Here is a 17,846-nt window from a genome sequence, read left to right as displayed (position 1 = left end):
CGTGTCGAATGCCAAATACACCCCGTGGAGTTTCCTCCCACGCACCCTCTACAATGAGTTCTCCTTCTTCATCAACATGTACTTTCTGCTCGTCGCCCTATCGCAGGTCATACCCGTCCTCCGAATCGGCTACCTGTCGACATACATCGCACCACTAGCTTTCGTCTTGACGATAACGCTAAGTAAAGAGGCAATGGACGATATTGCTCGACGGCGAAGAGACGCAGAAGCAAACTCGGAGGGTTACACCGTTCTGAAGTTTGAGGAGAACAGCCTCGGGAACGGCGTCGCGCCCGGAAAGAACTCGCAGAGGAAGAAGCGCCTGAGGAAGCAGCCCAAGGACGAGGGTCGGTTGGCAGACATTGATGACGAGGAGCAGCGACTTTCGGGCAAGGGCCTGGCGACATGCACCTACTGGGAAGTTGTGAAACCCTCTCGGAGCCTCAGAGTTGGAGACGTCGTGAAACTCGGCAAAGACCAGCGAGTGCCTGCCGACATGGTGCTCCTGAAGAGCTACTCCAGCGAAAATGCAGCACCTATTGAAGATGACACCAAGGCGCAAAGTTCATCGGCAGCGCTTATTGATGGCATGGACACCGGCGACACGGCCAAGGTTGACAGTGCCACAGCTTCTGGAACCTCGGGAGAAGCCTTCATCCGAACAGATCAGTTGGATGGAGAAACCGACTGGAAGCTGCGTCTGACCTCGCCGCTTACACAAAACTTGGATGTCGGCGAGTACACCCGGCTCCGCGTTGTCGCTGGCAAACCAGACAAGAAGGTCAATGAGTTCTACGGAACCGTTGAACTGCCACCCAAGACACAGCGACATTATGACCCTCATGATAACGAAGAAACGACACCCCCCACAGAAGTGCAGTCAGCACCCTTGAACATCGACAACACCATCTGGGCGAATACTGTCGTTGCATCAAGCTGCAGTCTACTGGCTGTGGTCGTATACACCGGCCCACAAACTCGTCAAGCGCTTTCTACATCGCCTTCAAGATCCAAGACTGGTCTGCTTGAATTAGAGATAAACTCTCTGACCAAGTGGCTATGTATCTTCACCCTCTCGCTCTCTTTCATCCTAGTGGCACTCGCGCGATTCCAGGTCATCGAAGGCCGGCAATGGTGGGCGTCAATGCTGAGATTCCTCATTCTGTTCTCCACTATTGTCCCAGTAGGTCTGCGTGTCAATCTCGATATGGGCAAGTCGGTCTATGCATGGTTCATACAGCATGATGAAAGCATCAAAGGCACTATCGTTCGGACTAGCACAATCCCAGAAGACCTGGGTCGCATTGAGTACCTGTTGAGCGACAAGACAGGTACTCTGACACAGAATGGTATGTTCAACCATGAAGTAATCTCGACACTACTAACAGTACGTAGAGATGGTCATGAAGAAGATTCACGTCGGCACAGTCTCCTACGCAAACGAGGCCATGGACGAGGTGTCATCATACGTTCATCAGTGCTTCACACCACCCGCCGGTGAAGCCCCATCGCTTGTTACGCCTTCTTCTGCATACATCGCACCTCTCACCTCAGCCACTCGTACGCGCCGAGAGATTGGATCCCGGGTCCGCGATGTTGTGCTAGCCCTAGCCCTCTGTCATAACGTAACGCCGACCACGGAAGAAGAGAACGGGGAGACAGTGACTACATACCAAGCCTCCTCTCCCGATGAGATTGCTATCGTCAGATGGACCGAGGCTGTTGGTTTGAAGCTCCTGTCTCGCGATCGCGAATCTATGACCCTTTTATCGTGCGACAGCGGGAACACTGTCGTCAAAGTGCGCATTTTGAATGTCTTTCCATTCACATCAGAAGGCAAGCGCATGGGTATCGTCGTGAAGTTCTATCAGGGTCCAGCATCATCACCCACTGACGATGGTGGCGAAATCTGGTTCTATCAGAAGGGTGCCGACACTGTCATGACCTCCATTGTTGCCGCCAACGACTGGCTCGACGAAGAGACAGCCAACATGGCCCGGGAAGGTCTCCGAACACTGGTCGTCGGCCGCAAGAAGCTCTCCGCGCAGATCTACCAAGACTTCTCCACCAAGCATGCGCAGGCCTCGCTTGCCCTCAACAACCGTGATGCCGCCGTCGCCAACGTCGTAAAAGAGTATCTAGAGAACGACCTGGAACTTCTCGGTGTCACCGGTGTCGAAGACAAGCTACAAAAAGACGTCAAACCCTCCCTCGAACTCCTCCGCAACGCAGGTATCAAAATTTGGATGTTGACAGGCGACAAGGTAGAAACAGCTCGCTGCGTAGCCGTCTCCTCCAAACTCGTAGCCCGCGGCCAATATGTCCACACCATCGCCAAGCTAAAGCGCAAAGACCTCGCTTCTTCCTCCCTCGACTTCCTCCGCGGAAAACTAGACGCCTGCCTCCTCATCGACGGCGAATCCCTCGCGCTATTCCTCCAACACTTCCGCCAAGAATTCATCACCGTCGCCGTGCAACTCCCCACTGTCGTAGCCTGCCGGTGCTCACCCACCCAAAAGGCCGACGTCGCACGCCTCATCCGCGAGTTCACGAAGAAGCGCGTATGCTGCATCGGCGACGGCGGCAACGACGTCTCCATGATCCAAGCCGCAGACGTAGGCGTCGGCATCGTAGGAAAAGAGGGCCGCCAAGCCTCTCTCGCAGCCGACTTCTCCATCGAGCAATTCTGCTACCTCGTCAAACTGCTCGTCTGGCACGGCCGCAACAGCTACAAGCGCTCCGCCAAACTAAGTCAATTCGTCATTCACCGCGGTCTCATCATCAGTATCTGCCAAACCGTCTTCTCCATCGCCAGCAGCTTTGAGCCCAACGCTCTATACAAAGACTTTTTGCTCGTCGGCTACAGCACGATTTACACCATGATGCCTGTGTTCTCTCTCGTGCTCGATCGCGATGTCGATGAGAGCGTCGCGAACCTCTACCCGGAACTGTACGCTGAACTCAAAACAGGACGTAGTCTGAGTTACAAATCTTTCTTCATATGGGTCGCGGTTTCTGTCTACCAGGGCTCCATCATACAAGGTCTCTCTCAACTTCTCATCGGCGTGGGCACATCTACAACACCGCCTGCGGCACCTGACCCCACTTTCCTCAAGATGGTCAGCGTCAGTTTCTCCGTACTCATTGTGAATGAGCTTGTTATGGTGGCTATGGAGGTGACGACGTGGCATTGGATTATGATTGCTAGTATTGTGGGTACGGCGGCGATTTACTTTGGTTCTGTGCCGTTTTTGACGGAGTACTTTGATCTTGAGTACGTGGGCAGTGTGGCGTTTTGGTGGAAGTTTGCGGTTATTGCGGCGATTAGTCTTGTGCCACCTTATGCGGTTAAGTTGTTGAGGAGGACGCTTAAGCCGCCGAGTTATCGGAAGGTGCAGGGTGTGTAAAGTATGCATAGCGGGAGTTTGGGTCTGGGGATGAGGAGAAATCATTGTTATCCTTCGTTGTCTGCTTTTCCATGTGTTACATACATTGAGTTCCTTGGTGGTGCTGCTATCTGCTTCATTGATCAGACACTGTATTGCTCCAATAGGTGAGGTCGACCCTTCAGCACAGTCCAAATCTGCCATGTAGTCCCGCTGTCTGATCGTTTCGCGTCCAAGGCGTGCCCATCATCTCCAGTCCTTAGCCAATCTTTTGCAGAGTACCCGATCCCTTCTTCGCCCTCGGAACCCACAAGTCCTTCCTCAGTCCCCACTCGACCCTGCGAATACCGTCACTCTCGATATCCATGACGCCAGAATCTGAGACCCAAACCATAGTCTCCCGGTCATCAACGGAGCCGCCGGTGGTAGAACGGCAGGGGGGGAAGCACGACACGCGTGGTGCTTCTGAGTCCAAGAGCCTCCATGCTTTCGATATATGCTGCCTAATTGGGGACATGACGTCATAGATGCCATAGCGGACGTAGAGATGAAGACGTTCGAGTGAGGAGAAGTTCTCAAGACGCTCGCCCTGGTAACGTACTCCGGTTGTGGTAAGCATGAGGTGCGCGAGTTTCTTGATGACGTCGTTCGGTAGTAGAGTCATCAAGACTAGTACTTTGGTAGCTTCAGGACTCGTGTAGTAAACTTTGAGTATAGCCACAGGCGCTTGCTGAGAGATGGCTCGATCTGAGAGGAGAACTACATCGTGTGAAAAGTTGATGTAAATCTTGAAGCTGGTGGTATGGCCTGGCTCCTGTCTGCCGTCGAATCGTGCCTTCACCTATACATTGACGAGGATGTCAGCGCGTCAACGTCCCAAACAAGTTACTAATACTGGGCAAAACACGTACAGTAGTCCACTCTCCGCCGCCGGCTTTAGCAGCTTCACATCGTGCTTCGCGGCTGACCTCGAAAAGAGTAGGGTAACGGCGAGACACAGCGACGCCCACCTGGGGGCCGGCTTTGTAGTTGTGTAGCTCGATAATGCGATGGCGTCCCTTCAAGTCGGTGTAGTCGTCCTCGAGTGCGACGTGCCAGATACGAAAGCGCAGTTCGGCGGGAAGGTTGGAGAAGAGGTGAAATGTAGTCATCATGGCTGCTTTCAACCTTGCGCTCGGAATTAATCAAAGAGCACTTGAAGGGTTGGAAGTGAGGAAGGCGGGGAACTCTAGGTAGATACAAGCGGAAAGCCTGGGCTTGGCACTCACAGTTGCCTGTTACAGTGAGCTATGACGTAAGCACGTGGCAGAGATATCGTTCAGGGGATCAGACAGACGCGCATGGACGGGTCGTCCCGGCTAGCCTCAGTGTGATGTTTTACAACGGGGCATTGGTAAGTGAGAAGAAAAGCGAATGAGTTCCGGACGTCTGAGTTAGAGCTATTACTATTATTGGATTGGAAAAACTGCTGGCAGATCGCGAGAAGTAGAGAACGTCGACTTGCCGACCTTCCGGGTTTACCGAATACAGCATTCACCTATATGTTACCTGGTATGTACTCGTCTGTACATCAAAACAACAGCTTGCGATTTCATTTGTGGATTAGCTCTCAACCGCGAGGGTGCGTCTTGCTGGGTAACCGTAGCATCATTGATGTAGAAGACGTGATCAGGACCGCGTGCGCTCGCTACCCAATGTCCGGAATCAAGATGTCGTCCATAGTGAGACAGCACACTGCTCAGACGATACTTGAGCGACGGTGGATTGCCGCCGACGGCTTGGTATTGAGCGAGATCCAGATATTCGTTGAGGACTACAGGGTTATTGTTCTTGTTACCTCGGTGGACAATACTGAGTTTGATGCGGAGGTACTCAGGCGACCCTTCGATGTGTATGGATTCGGTGAACGGCTGGAGCATGTTACAGGTACCGCAAGGGAGATTGCCCAAAGGCGATGGGGTGAAGTGTCGATGCATGGCATCTGTGACGCTATCTCTATTACCTGGAGGGAGAATGGCGACGTTATTGAACCCGATTCCGTCAACGTTGGTACCTGCAGGCAACGTCCGGGCAGCACCGCATGCACAAGTTCGGTTCATATCAAGCTGAAGAATGAAGAGTGCTTCATAGCGAGTTCTCCATTCGGTATTAACTGCGAGACTACCTCGTTTGTTAGCACAAGCCGGTCTAGGATCTTTCGGGCACCTTACGTGTGATCAACAGATTCAAGGCATGCCGTCAGTAATCTCGTTTGCATCTCCTCTGGATCTTGTTGCGCGTTCCCTGCACCCGCTCCAGGTGTAAACATACGCAATACGTCGTCTACATCGTGCACCGCATCTAGCAGTGTATGATTAAAGGGCAGTGGCATGGGATAGCCAGCAGCATTGAGATTTTGATTACCCCAATAAAATTGCGCTAGAGTCTTGACTGCGCAAGCGGGGCAGTCTTCTAGATCTTCTGATTGTTCTTCGTCTTTCTTTTTCTTCGAGGTATCGCTTTTACCCAGCGTCAAGCCCTGTGCTAGTTGCGCTTGAATAGCGGCAACAGGACGACAAGGGAAAACAGTCGTACTACCTTGCGTACTGTTGTGTGAGATGATCCATTGAAGGAACTTTGGCAGATGCAATAGCGCTTGCAAACCGCTCAGGCGAAAACAGGTGTTACCATTTCGCCCCAAACCTCTGCTTCTCCTGTTTTGCCGCGTGATAAGCCATTCGTTCCGAATTCGTCTAGCTACAGTATTCTTGACTACTTGTCTTGGATGTGGTGCCGCTGGTGCCGGTATCGGGATACCGCGCAGATTGTAGCCAGTGTGTCGAGCTCCAGCCCTCGTGCGGTGTGCATAAGCCATGAAGCGTAAGGGAAAATTCGAGATGCGGGCGATCGTTCTTTGGTCACTGTCGGTGATGATGCGACTTTGGGAAACAAGACACGCGACAGACTAAGGATCGTCCATGTTATACAGCTTGGTCCACAAAGGGGACAATTGTCTTTACGAATGGCTTTGTCGAAATACCTCCACATCTCCGACAACAAAGACATTGTCTGGCAGAGCAGAACGCTGAGCGTGACCCCGCCAGATTTCGCAGGCCACTTTACAGGTTTGTCGATGCGACATGGTTATTCTCAGTAGTCACTGCTGAAGACGCTTTTCTGAAGCGCTGCAACAATGATGCCGTAGATCCCGAGCGCCAACTACCTAGGTAGAGAGCAGACGGAGAAGCAAGACGACACGCTTTGAAGCGACTTCACATCTAGTCGTATGCATTTCGACTATGAGGAGTGCCATGGTCGAGAGGAGTGCGCGTGTGACATTCGCACACCATCAGCGATGCCGATGACCACTTCACGAACAAGAGAATCTTTCTTCCTACCCGCGGTTATCGTGATCTTCCACATGCATGTCAAGCATGCTTTTGCTTCCATTGGATTGATGTCGGCTCTTACTCCAAGCAGCGCCTCGGCATGTAAAGTTTCGGTGAGTGCATTTTGCAAGGCTCTTGATGCGAGGTCGATATCTGCGCCATCGTCCAAATCCTGCACCCCGGAAACGTCTTCGCGTCATGTCGGCTGTGGTCGTGTTCGGCTCCAGACTCTGAAAAATCTCCTTTCAACACGTGGATTCGTGGAAATCCCCAAACCCGCGGATTCTCTTCTAGCTCGTCGACTAGAAGTCGGAGGGCGTCCGCCATCTGTACATGCCCTAATGGAAGCGTCTAGCGCTCTTCGGAGACTTGCCGTCTTAGTCGTGGTCGTGAAAGCGGCCTCGCGTTCATTGGGTCGCTGTCGGTAACAATGCGCGTCAGCAAACAGAGGACGCGCTGACGCATATGCAGAACGGTCAGAAGACCTCAGAACGCTGTCCGGCCCGCACCTTAATTGACTTGGGCGGTACTAAAGTACCGGAATGCGGGGACGGCGGATCGTGATGGTGACGCTAAGCCGCGATCCCGAGGCACATCAGCTCGCTTACGCCGCCACCCTCATTTCGACCCTGCGACTTCCTTCATTTCCCCTGAGCCTTCCCACCCTCTAGTCTGCCCTAGAGCCAATACGCCAAACAAGTGCAGCGGCCAATACTACTGCGTCCATGGCAAAGTCGGAGGTCTAGTATTCCGCAGCTTCCTGATCGGGGCCCTTGACCGTTTTCTGTACCCCACCGATGTGTTTCAAACGTCCACGAGGCACACTGGACGCCTCTAACTCGGTCCGAGAGATCGCCACGAGTACTATGATCGCCCAGGTACACTTCTTTCAGTGGATTCATGACGGTCCGGAGCATCACCATCGTTCTCTGTGCGGCTTCTAACCATACTTCGGCTTCTTAGTATCTTCGACTACCGCAGAGAGGCGCAGAAGTCTACCACGAGGTCGTGTAAGCCTTACTCGGCATTAAGGCAACTTTGTGGGGTAGCCTGAGGGACATTGGGTGGCCTTGTGATACCCACGCGTGGCACGTCTATAAATCCAGCGGCCGACCTCATCCAAAAACGAAAGCATCACAGCCTCGCAACTTCAAGCATCCGCTCAGAAAAGCATCGAGCTGATCAAGATGCTGTTCTCCAACCTCATCACCACTGCTCTCTTGGGCTTCACTTCCCTCGTTTCAGCGGCCGACACGAGCGCCTGGAAGTCTCGCAGCATCTACTTCGTTCTCACTGACCGTGTTGCTCGCAGCAGCAGCGACACTGGAGGCGCATCATGCAGCAACCTTGGCAACTACTGTGGCGGAACTTTCAAGGGACTTGAGTCCAAGATCGACTACATCAAGGGCCTAGGATTCGATGCCATCTGGATCACTCCGGTCGTTTCAAGTACGTTTCGCTCGTCAACATTGGACTTTATGTGTATTAACAACAATCGTAGACAAGGCTGCTGGATACCATGGCTACTGGGCTGAGGACCTGTATGCCATCAACTCAAACTACGGTACTGCTGCCGATCTGAAGAGCCTAGTTAGCACCGCTCATGCAAAGGTACGACTAAGTCAGGCAACATTAAATTTATACATCCACTAATCCGGTACAGGGCGTCTATGTCATGGTCGATGTTGTTGCCAACCACATGGGACCAGGTGCGATCACGAACAACCGCCCTTCGCCACTGAACCAAGCTTCTTCATACCATTCCGCCTGCGACATCAACTACAGCAACCAAGGTAGCGTCGAGCAGTGCCAGATTGCTGGTCTCCCTGACCTCAACACTCAATCGTCCGAGATCCGCAGCGTCATGAACACTTGGGTTTCTTGGCTCGTCAAGGAGTACAGCTTCGATGGCGTTCGCATCGATACCGTCAAGCACGTCGAGAAAGACTTCTGGCCCGGATTCTCTTCTGCGACGGGAGTTTACAGCATCGGCGAAGTGTTCGATGGCAGCCCAACTTACCTTGCCGAGTACGCCAAGCTCATGCCTGGTCTTCTGAACTACGCGGTCTACTACCCCATGAACAACTTCTACCAACAGAAGGGCTCATCCCAGGCGCTCGTAGACATGATGAACACCGTCAGCAACACCTTCCCCGACCCATCTGCTCTCGGTACCTTCTTGGACAACCACGACAACAAGCGCTGGCTCAACGTGAAGAACGATCAGACCCTGCTCAAGAACGCCCTGGCTTACGTCATCCTTGCACGAGGTATTCCCATCCTCTACTACGGTACCGAACAAGGATACGCTGGCGGTGACGACCCAGCCAACCGAGAGGACCTATGGCGAAGCGGCTTCAACACCAACGCGAACCTCTACCAGGCCATCAAGAAGTTGACTGCCGCGAGGAAGTCTGCAGGAGGTCTTGCCGCTGATGACCATGTTCACTTGTATGTAGCGGACAACGCCTACGCCTGGAGCCGTGCAGGTGGTAACCTTATCGTTCTTACTACGAATGCCGGAAGCACTTCCAACCAGCAGCATTGCTTCAACACCCAAAAGGCCAACGGAAAATGGACAAACGTCTACGGAAACGGAGCCGCGGTGACCGCCGACGGCAGCGGTAGGATCTGTGTAACCGTCAGCAATGGTGAGCCCATCGTCCTTACTGCTGGCTCCGCTACGCCCACCACTGGTACCACCCTTACCACAAAGACTGCCACTGCTACATCGACCGCATGCCCGACAGCTGTCTCGGTCTCTTTCACACACCGCATCACCACCGTTCCTGGTGACACAATTAAAATCACCGGTAACACCGCGCAGCTCGGCAACTGGACGCCAGCTAAAGGTCTCACTCTTTCGGCAAACAGCTACACCTCTAGCAACCCCGTCTGGACCATTACAATCCCATTCGCGGCTGGTTCATCAATTCAGTACAAGTTCGTGAAGATCAGCAGTGGCGGAACAGTCACTTGGGAGAGTGACCCGAACAGAAGCTACACCGTACCCAAATGTCAAGCGAGCGCTAGTCTGAGCAGCTCGTGGCAGTAAGTTAAGTATACATAGGATCTCTTTCTTTCGGAGGAGAATGGAAAGGGCTAGTAAATAAGAGCCGTGGTAGTACACGGATTGCTTTCTATCATCAGCATTGTTTCATCTCCCACTTTCTACAGAGTGACTATTTTGCCTGATACATGACGTCATTCAACAACTGCTCTGGTAATGATAGGGAGGGTTTCGCGCTCAGTGGACATACCTAGGAAGCATCTTCTTACCTTCTCTTCATCAGAAGCATGTCGCTTACATGTACTGCCACCACCTTCACTGAATTCGCGATGGGCGATGCAGAACACTCTGGTATTGGAAGAGCGACAGTCGTTCATCTATGGCAAGTTTTTCACTTGCGTCTCTTGCCGCCTGGCTAACCAGATTCCTCTAGTATATACTTGTGCTTCCCTCCACCGCAATATCACCCTCGCGCTCTACATCACCGACTCGTCACGCTCTTCCAAGCCCCTTTCAACTGTCGGCAACACTACCTAGGTAGTTAGCCAAGTCCCGCTACCATCAATACAACCGAGTACTCAAGCATGGGCTGTGGATCCGAACACTACACGCGCTGGAATCGCGTCAGCTTCAAGCATCTCCTCCTACAGCATAGGCTAAATAGCATTGTCTCAAGATGGCCCAGCCGGCTACAGCAACATAGGAACCGAGTACATCGCATTAAGGTTTCGGTCGCAAAGCGGAAGGCCCAACGCGCACATGACCTCAAGGTACTGATAATGCGGCGCAGAGTCCGTGCGTGGAAAGTCGCTGTCAGTCAACTCTGGAAGCAGTCTCGCGTTCTAAGACGCCAACACACTGCGGACCGAGAATCTGTCACACCGGAAGACTGGGATCAGCTATTTGAGAAATCTCCTGGCAAGTTGCGCGCCATTTATCAAAAGCCTCATCACAAAGAGAAGTGGCCGAAGGAAGTTCCCTACTTGAACATGATAGCGCTGGCAAACTACAAGGCGAAGCGGTACCGGCAAGCGCATCGGCCACAAGCCGTTCCGAACTTAAACCTTACGGCGGTAAGGGACCTGCAAGAGAAGCTTTGGCCACGAGTGGGGTGGCCGAAAGAAGACCCGTATTCCAACAACCAGGCACGCGTGGAGTACTGCGAGAAACATTGGCCGCGAGTCGACTTGCCCAGGAGCGTGCAATATCTTGACCTCGCAGCGCGTCTTCCGTACGGGGAGGGTCTTCCACCCGGGAAATGGGTTGAGGGCGTGCCGCATGTAGCCTACGTCGCGCTCGCTGCCCACATCGGGAAACCAAAAGCAGAAGCCGAGAAGGTAAGGCGAACATCAGGCTCTGGTGCACCGCCATCGCGAGGAACAAGCTGTCACGCTTCACAATCAACAATGTCTCGAAAAGAACGAATGCATACATTGCCCAGGCCCCAATTCGATGATCGCTTCCATGTTGAACTCTTCAAGAAGCGCCAGCAAGATGCAAAGTATCAAGCCGAAGTCGCCATGAACGACGTTGCCATCAAAACTCTGAAGCAGTTCATCACGCAGCTTGATCAAGTCAAATTCCTTATTGAGCAGAGCCGGAAGAATCCTCATAGCGTTACGGTTAAACAGTGGCAAGATGCCGCAGAAGGTACAGATATCCTTGACACTAATCTTGAAGCTGCGCAGCGAATGGAGTTCTCGAGGAGACTTGAGGTAGGTGAGATTCCTGTGGGTACAGGAGGGCAGGGGCTTGTAAAGGGGTTCGAGAAGATGCGGAGGGAGTGGTCTGAGAGATAACATGTGAATGGTTACTGTCGGTCTCTCAGAAGCATCCACGTGTGAGCTGTCAGACCAATGGTTGCTCGATTATAGCACAGGGTCTCGGGTACTACGTCATCGTCTTGTATCAAGTTGACAGCGACCAGGTCGCCGGTGAAACTTAATACGATTTGCCGGCTTGGGCCAGCGTAGCTTAATTTATCTGGAGAGAAAACATGCGGAGATATCTGGTCAGGCTGACTTCTTCAACACGTGAATTCGCGATAGCATCTGCAAATAAACGCGCTAACATGGCTAGGAAACAGGCCAAGAGGAGATCATGGTCGTTTCAGGATAAACGGCGTGTTTTTTGTGATTGTGATAAACAGACGGATCGTGCTAAGAACGATAACAGCTATGCTAACAAACATACAAACGAGTTTTGAGCGCTTAGTCGGCTTGAAGCCGGTACGAAGGCTGGCATACCTCTGCAGTAGCATGATGCTTCAGTATAACGATCTTCGAAGATGGAATGCGGCTCAATTTTCGGAGCTGATCCTAACCAGGAATAGTTAGTCACGGGCATTCGGCATCCTCCGTAAGCTTATGCCACTTGTGGCAAAGAGTTGCAGGGCCTTCAGCTTAAATTTCTGGAATATCTAGAATATAGAGCTTATCACCCGAACAGCCTAGACTGACACCTGGCAGAATAAGATGCCCATGACCAAGCAATGCTGATCTCTTAGGTCTAAGCTAGCGATCCTTGTCCACCTTGCTTTACCCCTGTTGTCTTCTTGGATAGCAGCCCTCTGGATTTGGTTGTGGGCATAGGCGCAGATGATGGGACGCTGCATGCCCTTGAATTCGCAGGCTAGGAGACGCTACTGTGGATTGTTGACGCTGGTGGAATTTGTGTAGTTCTGGCATGGGGCGCAGATTTCCCCCTATCTTGTTAGCAAAAGCTATGTAATAAAGGTATTAAGTAAGCTTACAATGTGAAGACTGTAGTCTTCTTGAAGTAAGATCTTCGCGATGAAGAGCAGGAGCCTGTGGAAGAGAGGCATAGCGGCGGCGGCTTAGCTGCAGTAGTGTGTTTGAAGTTTGTGAGATGCCGGCGATCAAGTCTTTTTGAGAATAGGTTTGAGGCCAGGTGGCTGGAGACGAAGTTTAGCGAGATGTGGCCTTATCCAATAGGCAGCCTTGCACGTGATCTCTATGGACCATGGAAAGAGCAAGCTTCAGGCGAAGAACAGTGCGCAATCCACGGCTTGCTTGAGTAAGTTAACCGCGTAACCTGTCCTCTGGGGTACGACGTCCCAGCTCCCACGGATCGCGATCGGGAATCTAAGCGGTCCCAAGCGGTCACTGCGGCACGGGAAACGGCTGCGAAGTAATCTATCTCCAGTGAACAGACACCACGGTGCGCCTGAACGATGAGAACGTGTTGATGAGTACCCGGGAAACAATATAGGCAAGGAACGCATTCTGAAACTGGTTCCCTACAGGGACTCGCATCACATACGATCCTTCCAAGGTTGAGTATGTCTGCCTGCGCAACGGCAACCTCCTTAGCCAAGCTACCTAGGTACCTCACTAATCAGCCTCATGCGTGCGTCTTCACGCTTAGAACCGGGCAAGCCTCATGAGTGCCGCCGAACAAGCGGAGACGAGTATTGAGGCTCTGATGATGTCGTGTCCAGGAATCGCACCGAATGGCTCGTTTTCGCGCCATATCTGCAAGGCACACGGACGATCCCTCTCCTTGGCCATACTCCATCGCATGTATCCTCACGCTTGGAGCCAAGGAGTACATGAAAACAATTGACCGGGCGGTCTCAGAAACATGAGGCTTTAGCAAGATAGCAACGAGGATGGCCCGAATGAGATATCTGTATATACCCCTTGGGTGGTGATCAGCGCAAGACTTTGGATATATAAGAGGTTGAGAAGTACTCCTCAATATCCTCATCACGATCATCAAGTCTTCAATCATCACTACAACAGCCTCTTACAATCCACCCGATTTCACTCGCTGAATCACCAACCAACCCTCTTTCAAAATGAAGTTCCAACTCGCTACCGCTCTCCTCGCTGGCACTGCCGCCGCCGTCCCTACCTGGCCTCACCCTCACCCTCACAAGACCAACTGGACTGCCCCCGCTGTCCCTGAGCTCGACAAGCGCATTGTCGACCCCGTCTCCATCGCCATCATCGGAGGTGTTGTCTCTGGTATTGTCGGTGTTTCCGGCACTGCTGCCCTCAACATCGCTAAGGATGCCATTGACTGGAACGCTGTAAGCCACAACCCCTACAAATCATATCCAGTTCTCAGACTAACTTTCTCACTACTCAGGCCCGTGAGGCTTTCACCCAGGCCACTGTCGCCGAGATGATCAAGCGCGCCGGCCCCGGCGAAGCCGCCGTCTGCTACAACAAGGGCTACGAGGTCACCAAGCCCAACCAGATGCGCGAGCTCTCTTCTGTCCGTTTCAAGTCTGGTGTCCTCAACACCGACTACGACTGCTTCCTCATGTCCGGCCCCGACAACTCCTTCTACAGCCGCGGTGACGGTGGCTACATCAACGTAAGTCGCAGCCATGACATATTTCCTCATATCAGTATGCTAATACCAACTAGCTTGCCATCCAATCCCCCTCCAACTGCAAGTTCGACAGCGCTACCTCCGACCTTTACTGCGCATAGACGATTCTTTTGAATCATGAAGTCATCTTTACAAATGACCCCGGGATGGATGGATATGGATCATAAGAGTGCTACGTAGTTACCTTCTTACCTTTCTCATACTGTACACATCAATTTGCGAACGTCGCCTGTACATAGTTCGAATTCACTTTTTTACTTTGATAACTTGTGCCTCGATGAATGAGAGCTATCACTCGAGGAAGCAGTGCTAACGATAGATTCATTGCGACTAGAGAAGAAGATGGAGTCGAAATAGTTGCGAAATAGCAGTGTCGTTGCGAAAATAGACAAATCCGCCAATTGAGAGTCCAAAGTAGACATTGGGTTCTGTTGACCGCGAAGATCTACTGTGTACGAAGTACTAGACGTAAGCTAAGGAGTAGTCGATGTCAGATGTAGACAAGTAAGCATAAGTAAAGATGCCACTCCGCTTAGAGATGTCTACACATTTCGCAGTCACTGATAAAGAGTATTTCACATGCTCGAAGTACAACACTAGAGGGTTTTATTAGGTTTAGGATTTTAACTCACTGCGTCACAAAAGCTATTGGAGGAGGAACTTGACTGTCTGGTGTGCAGTACTAAAATCTTCCAGCTACGAGAATGTACCTTATGCAAGTTTGAGATAGATCGCGAGGACGATGCGTGAAGTAAAAACTGTGCATCTACTATAGCGTGATGGGCAGAAGGGTGCAGTTTCGAACCACGACGAAGAAGGTAACATTCGAGATCGTTCTAGCTGTATGGAAAATAGAATTATAAACTGTTGAGATCGATAAAGCAAAGTCGAAAGCGAGAAAGTAATGATGCGACAAAATCAATGCATCGACGCACACTTGGGAGAACAGATGTAATAGATGGCGTTCAGGGTAAGTCGATGCAGATGTATCGTGCTTTTATTCTCTTTAACACTGTCACGACCCGCTTGCTGCCTCTTTCGATGATCATACTCGAGATATTACTACTTGGTGACCAGTGCATCAACAAGTCGTCCGATCAAGGTCTGCGAGCAGTCTTGTGTACTCTACTGCTCATTGGGTTAGGTAGGAGGGATAAGGTTTAGACTCTTTGCAATGTATCTTTTGTATGGCTACTTCAGAGTCGTGGAATCTGCTTATGCGTCGACTCTATCCATCCATCAGGAATCACTATTTAGTGAGAGAACAGACACTTCTACGTTGATAAGAAGGGATAGCTACCCTCATTATGAGAATTCGAGATCACTTTGGAATAGAAATACATAGCGATAACATCACTGCCGCGTCTACACGAATAACGGTACCCCACATTGTAGCCTGAACGCACGAATGATAGTGACACACACTTGATCTGTGTTGATTATTCGCAACCCTCGAAGCACATCAATCAGCAACCAACCTCAGCCTTGCTGTGTACTGCTCTATTCCCGTCGCCGTCAACACTGCGACACGCTCAAAGCAGGAGATCGCCATCGCTTATGCATGTCCACACCCATCATAGCGCAGCCTCAATCACCACCCGAAGCGAAACCACCTCGGCGAAGTGTCTGGCTCGGCATGGCGATGCTCGAATCGAGTGATTACTATGGCCGTCAGCCCGCTTGGGTGCCGAGGTGAGGGTTTCCCGGTTATCTCCAGACGGATAAGGTGATCAACCCAGCAAGTTGCCACGAAGGAGCGGCCCAGTCCGCGCGGTACCGTTCAGGACGTCGTTGCACGGAACCGCGGTATTGCCAAGAGTGGTTTAGGTAGCGCATGTCATCCAAGCCGTTTGTCGCCTGCAAGTACCGGACGAGTGGTTGTAGTGCTGAGTCGTGAGGTAGAGAGAAAAGGTGTGGACCGTTCGAGCTGAAAAACCCAGCTCGGCATTTCATTACCACCAACCATAATGTCGCAGTCTGCACCCCAAACAATCCAGTTGCAGCACCTCCTACGCTTCTCGTCAACAGTTCAAACGTCTCATACGTGCGGTGCTGCCGACAAGCAGCATGCCAGCTCTCCACAAAACACCATTACCAACCGTTCGCTGCGTGCAACACCAAATTGGCGAGGCGCCCTTACCCAAAGCAGCAATCGAGGATGCAATGGATTCGTTAAAGGATTCCGGAAGTAAGACGATCCGGATACAAAACAGGATAAAAATGTTTAGTTTTACCGTTTTGGCCCTGTTGGAAGGATTCGTGTGGCGCAGGGCGCGGGAGATTATGAGGTAGTTGGGACGCGACTAGGTTCGCTGGACGGGCGGATGCAAACCGACCATGTCTTCTTGCCCAACTGACTCGGAAGAAGCGGACATGCAGCAGGAGGCTGAAGGATTTTCTGCTTCGCGACAAGAATTGGGGGCGTGGAAAATGTGGATTGTGACGCGCTGTCGCTTGCAGGCGCCCATTGTTAACTTTGCCTTGTCTCAATATGACGACGTAGAGGCCCAAAGCACGAGGCTAAGGCTGGAAAACAGGCCATTTTCGCTTAAGACGGTTGTTCTAGAAGCAGACGCACGACACACGAAAAGGTTTAGGGTCCTGCATCATCGAGAGGGAGAAAGAAAAAACGCATCAAAATACGGCAGCAACGCAACAGCCCAAAGCACCTAATCTGCATGTAAAGGCAAGGGCAAACTGTCCGAACCAACCTACCAGTCACAGTTACGCGCCCGTTGAACTAGCTTACCAAGTTGTTGGGACCACCCACTGAGATGACCATGATACCCAATGGCATGATTCTCGTCTGCTCTCCCAATGATATCGTACCTCGGTCTTACACTTTGCCCACCCCCTTGCTGACTTGCCCTTGCTCTGTTCATTCGCCTCACTCACCCTCAAACTTACCCCAGACATCTACAGCTATCATATCGAGAAATCTGACCGATGCGATATTAGCAGGGGGATGGGACGCAGGGTCCTCGTTCTGCTTTCGTGCGTAAACACGGCCTTCGGCCGATACGTTGACTAAGAGAAACAAGTGTCGGGATGTCATAGAATTGATTGTATACCCAGGAGGAGGTCCGTGGATGCTTACCGGCTGCAGGACATGAGATGCAGCTGCAGAATCGTGATGTGGGCAGCCATGTGCACGGGCTGGTCGTAGCCTACTCAACGATGACGATGTGGGGTTGGTTGCGGTGAGTTTACCTATTGACTTGACCAGCGGAAGGCCCTGTCATATTTGTGATTAGTATCGTATGAGCAACACATCCTCGGTGCAATGAATGAGATACTGCTTTCGGACTGTTCGACAAGCCGGAAAGAACGTCGGACAGTTTCCCCTGGTACGAAGCCACACGGTACAGAATTATCAGTACTGTACAAGGCCCCGGCGAGCACTTACACAAAGGGCCATGTTCAGAGTGACATACCGTGTACATTACTTCATCAGCCGCAATTGTCTCCACATCTGCGACGCAAAGAATTTCGCGCCTTCTACTGCAAACGGGCGATGCACAGCAAAGTCGTAGATGACGGGTGGCATCGGGCCTAATACAGGGCTCCACTATCCACTATCGCGAACACCGCGACACCCGCAGGCAACTGTACAAAGTCAAGGGAAACCGCGCCGCAATGTGATATCGCGCTTCTGCGTCAAGATTGCCGGCGGATTTACACGCACATCTACCTGCCGTCTCCGACTCCCGAGACGTGAGA

At 51.9% G+C, this 17,846-nt stretch overlaps 4 protein-coding genes across 4 annotated transcripts; 3 read left to right on the top strand and 1 right to left on the bottom strand.

Moving 5' to 3' along the window:
- Positions 1-3,645: 3,645 nt before the first annotated feature.
- Positions 3,646-4,537, bottom strand: J4E88_002875 (uncharacterized protein; the record flags this gene model as incomplete). Its single annotated transcript, XM_049396533.1, has 2 exons — positions 3,646-4,227; positions 4,298-4,537. 2 exons carry the CDS (start codon positions 4,535-4,537, stop codon positions 3,646-3,648), a joined length of 822 nt encoding a protein of 273 aa, XP_049257881.1.
- A 3,117-nt stretch (positions 4,538-7,654) lies between these two features.
- Positions 7,655-9,809, top strand: J4E88_002874 (uncharacterized protein; the record flags this gene model as incomplete). The annotated part of the gene is made up of 4 exons (XM_049396532.1): positions 7,655-7,660; positions 7,861-8,203; positions 8,256-8,365; positions 8,418-9,809. 4 exons carry the CDS (start codon positions 7,655-7,657, stop codon positions 9,807-9,809), a joined length of 1,851 nt encoding a protein of 616 aa, XP_049257880.1.
- A 539-nt stretch (positions 9,810-10,348) lies between these two features.
- J4E88_002873 (uncharacterized protein) lies at positions 10,349-11,563 on the top strand (the record flags this gene model as incomplete). The annotated part of the gene is made up of 3 exons (XM_049396531.1): positions 10,349-10,355; positions 10,450-10,534; positions 10,555-11,563. The coding sequence occupies 3 exons, from the start codon at positions 10,349-10,351 to the stop codon at positions 11,561-11,563; spliced, it is 1,101 nt and encodes a 366-aa protein (XP_049257879.1).
- Positions 11,564-13,584: 2,021 nt separating this feature from the next.
- J4E88_002872 (uncharacterized protein) lies at positions 13,585-14,227 on the top strand (the record flags this gene model as incomplete). Its single annotated transcript, XM_049396530.1, has 3 exons — positions 13,585-13,818; positions 13,878-14,108; positions 14,162-14,227. 3 exons carry the CDS (start codon positions 13,585-13,587, stop codon positions 14,225-14,227), a joined length of 531 nt encoding a protein of 176 aa, XP_049257878.1.
- Between the last annotated feature and the right edge of the window lie 3,619 nt (positions 14,228-17,846).

The sequence above is a fragment of the Alternaria novae-zelandiae genome, assembly GCF_023758075.1.
Source record: "Alternaria novae-zelandiae strain BMP 2774 chromosome Unknown scaffold_4, whole genome shotgun sequence".
Lineage (NCBI taxonomy): Eukaryota > Fungi > Ascomycota > Dothideomycetes > Pleosporales > Pleosporaceae > Alternaria > Alternaria novae-zelandiae.
Note: the sequence above shows the minus strand (reverse complement) of the source record. Positions and strands in the feature narration are given on the sequence as shown.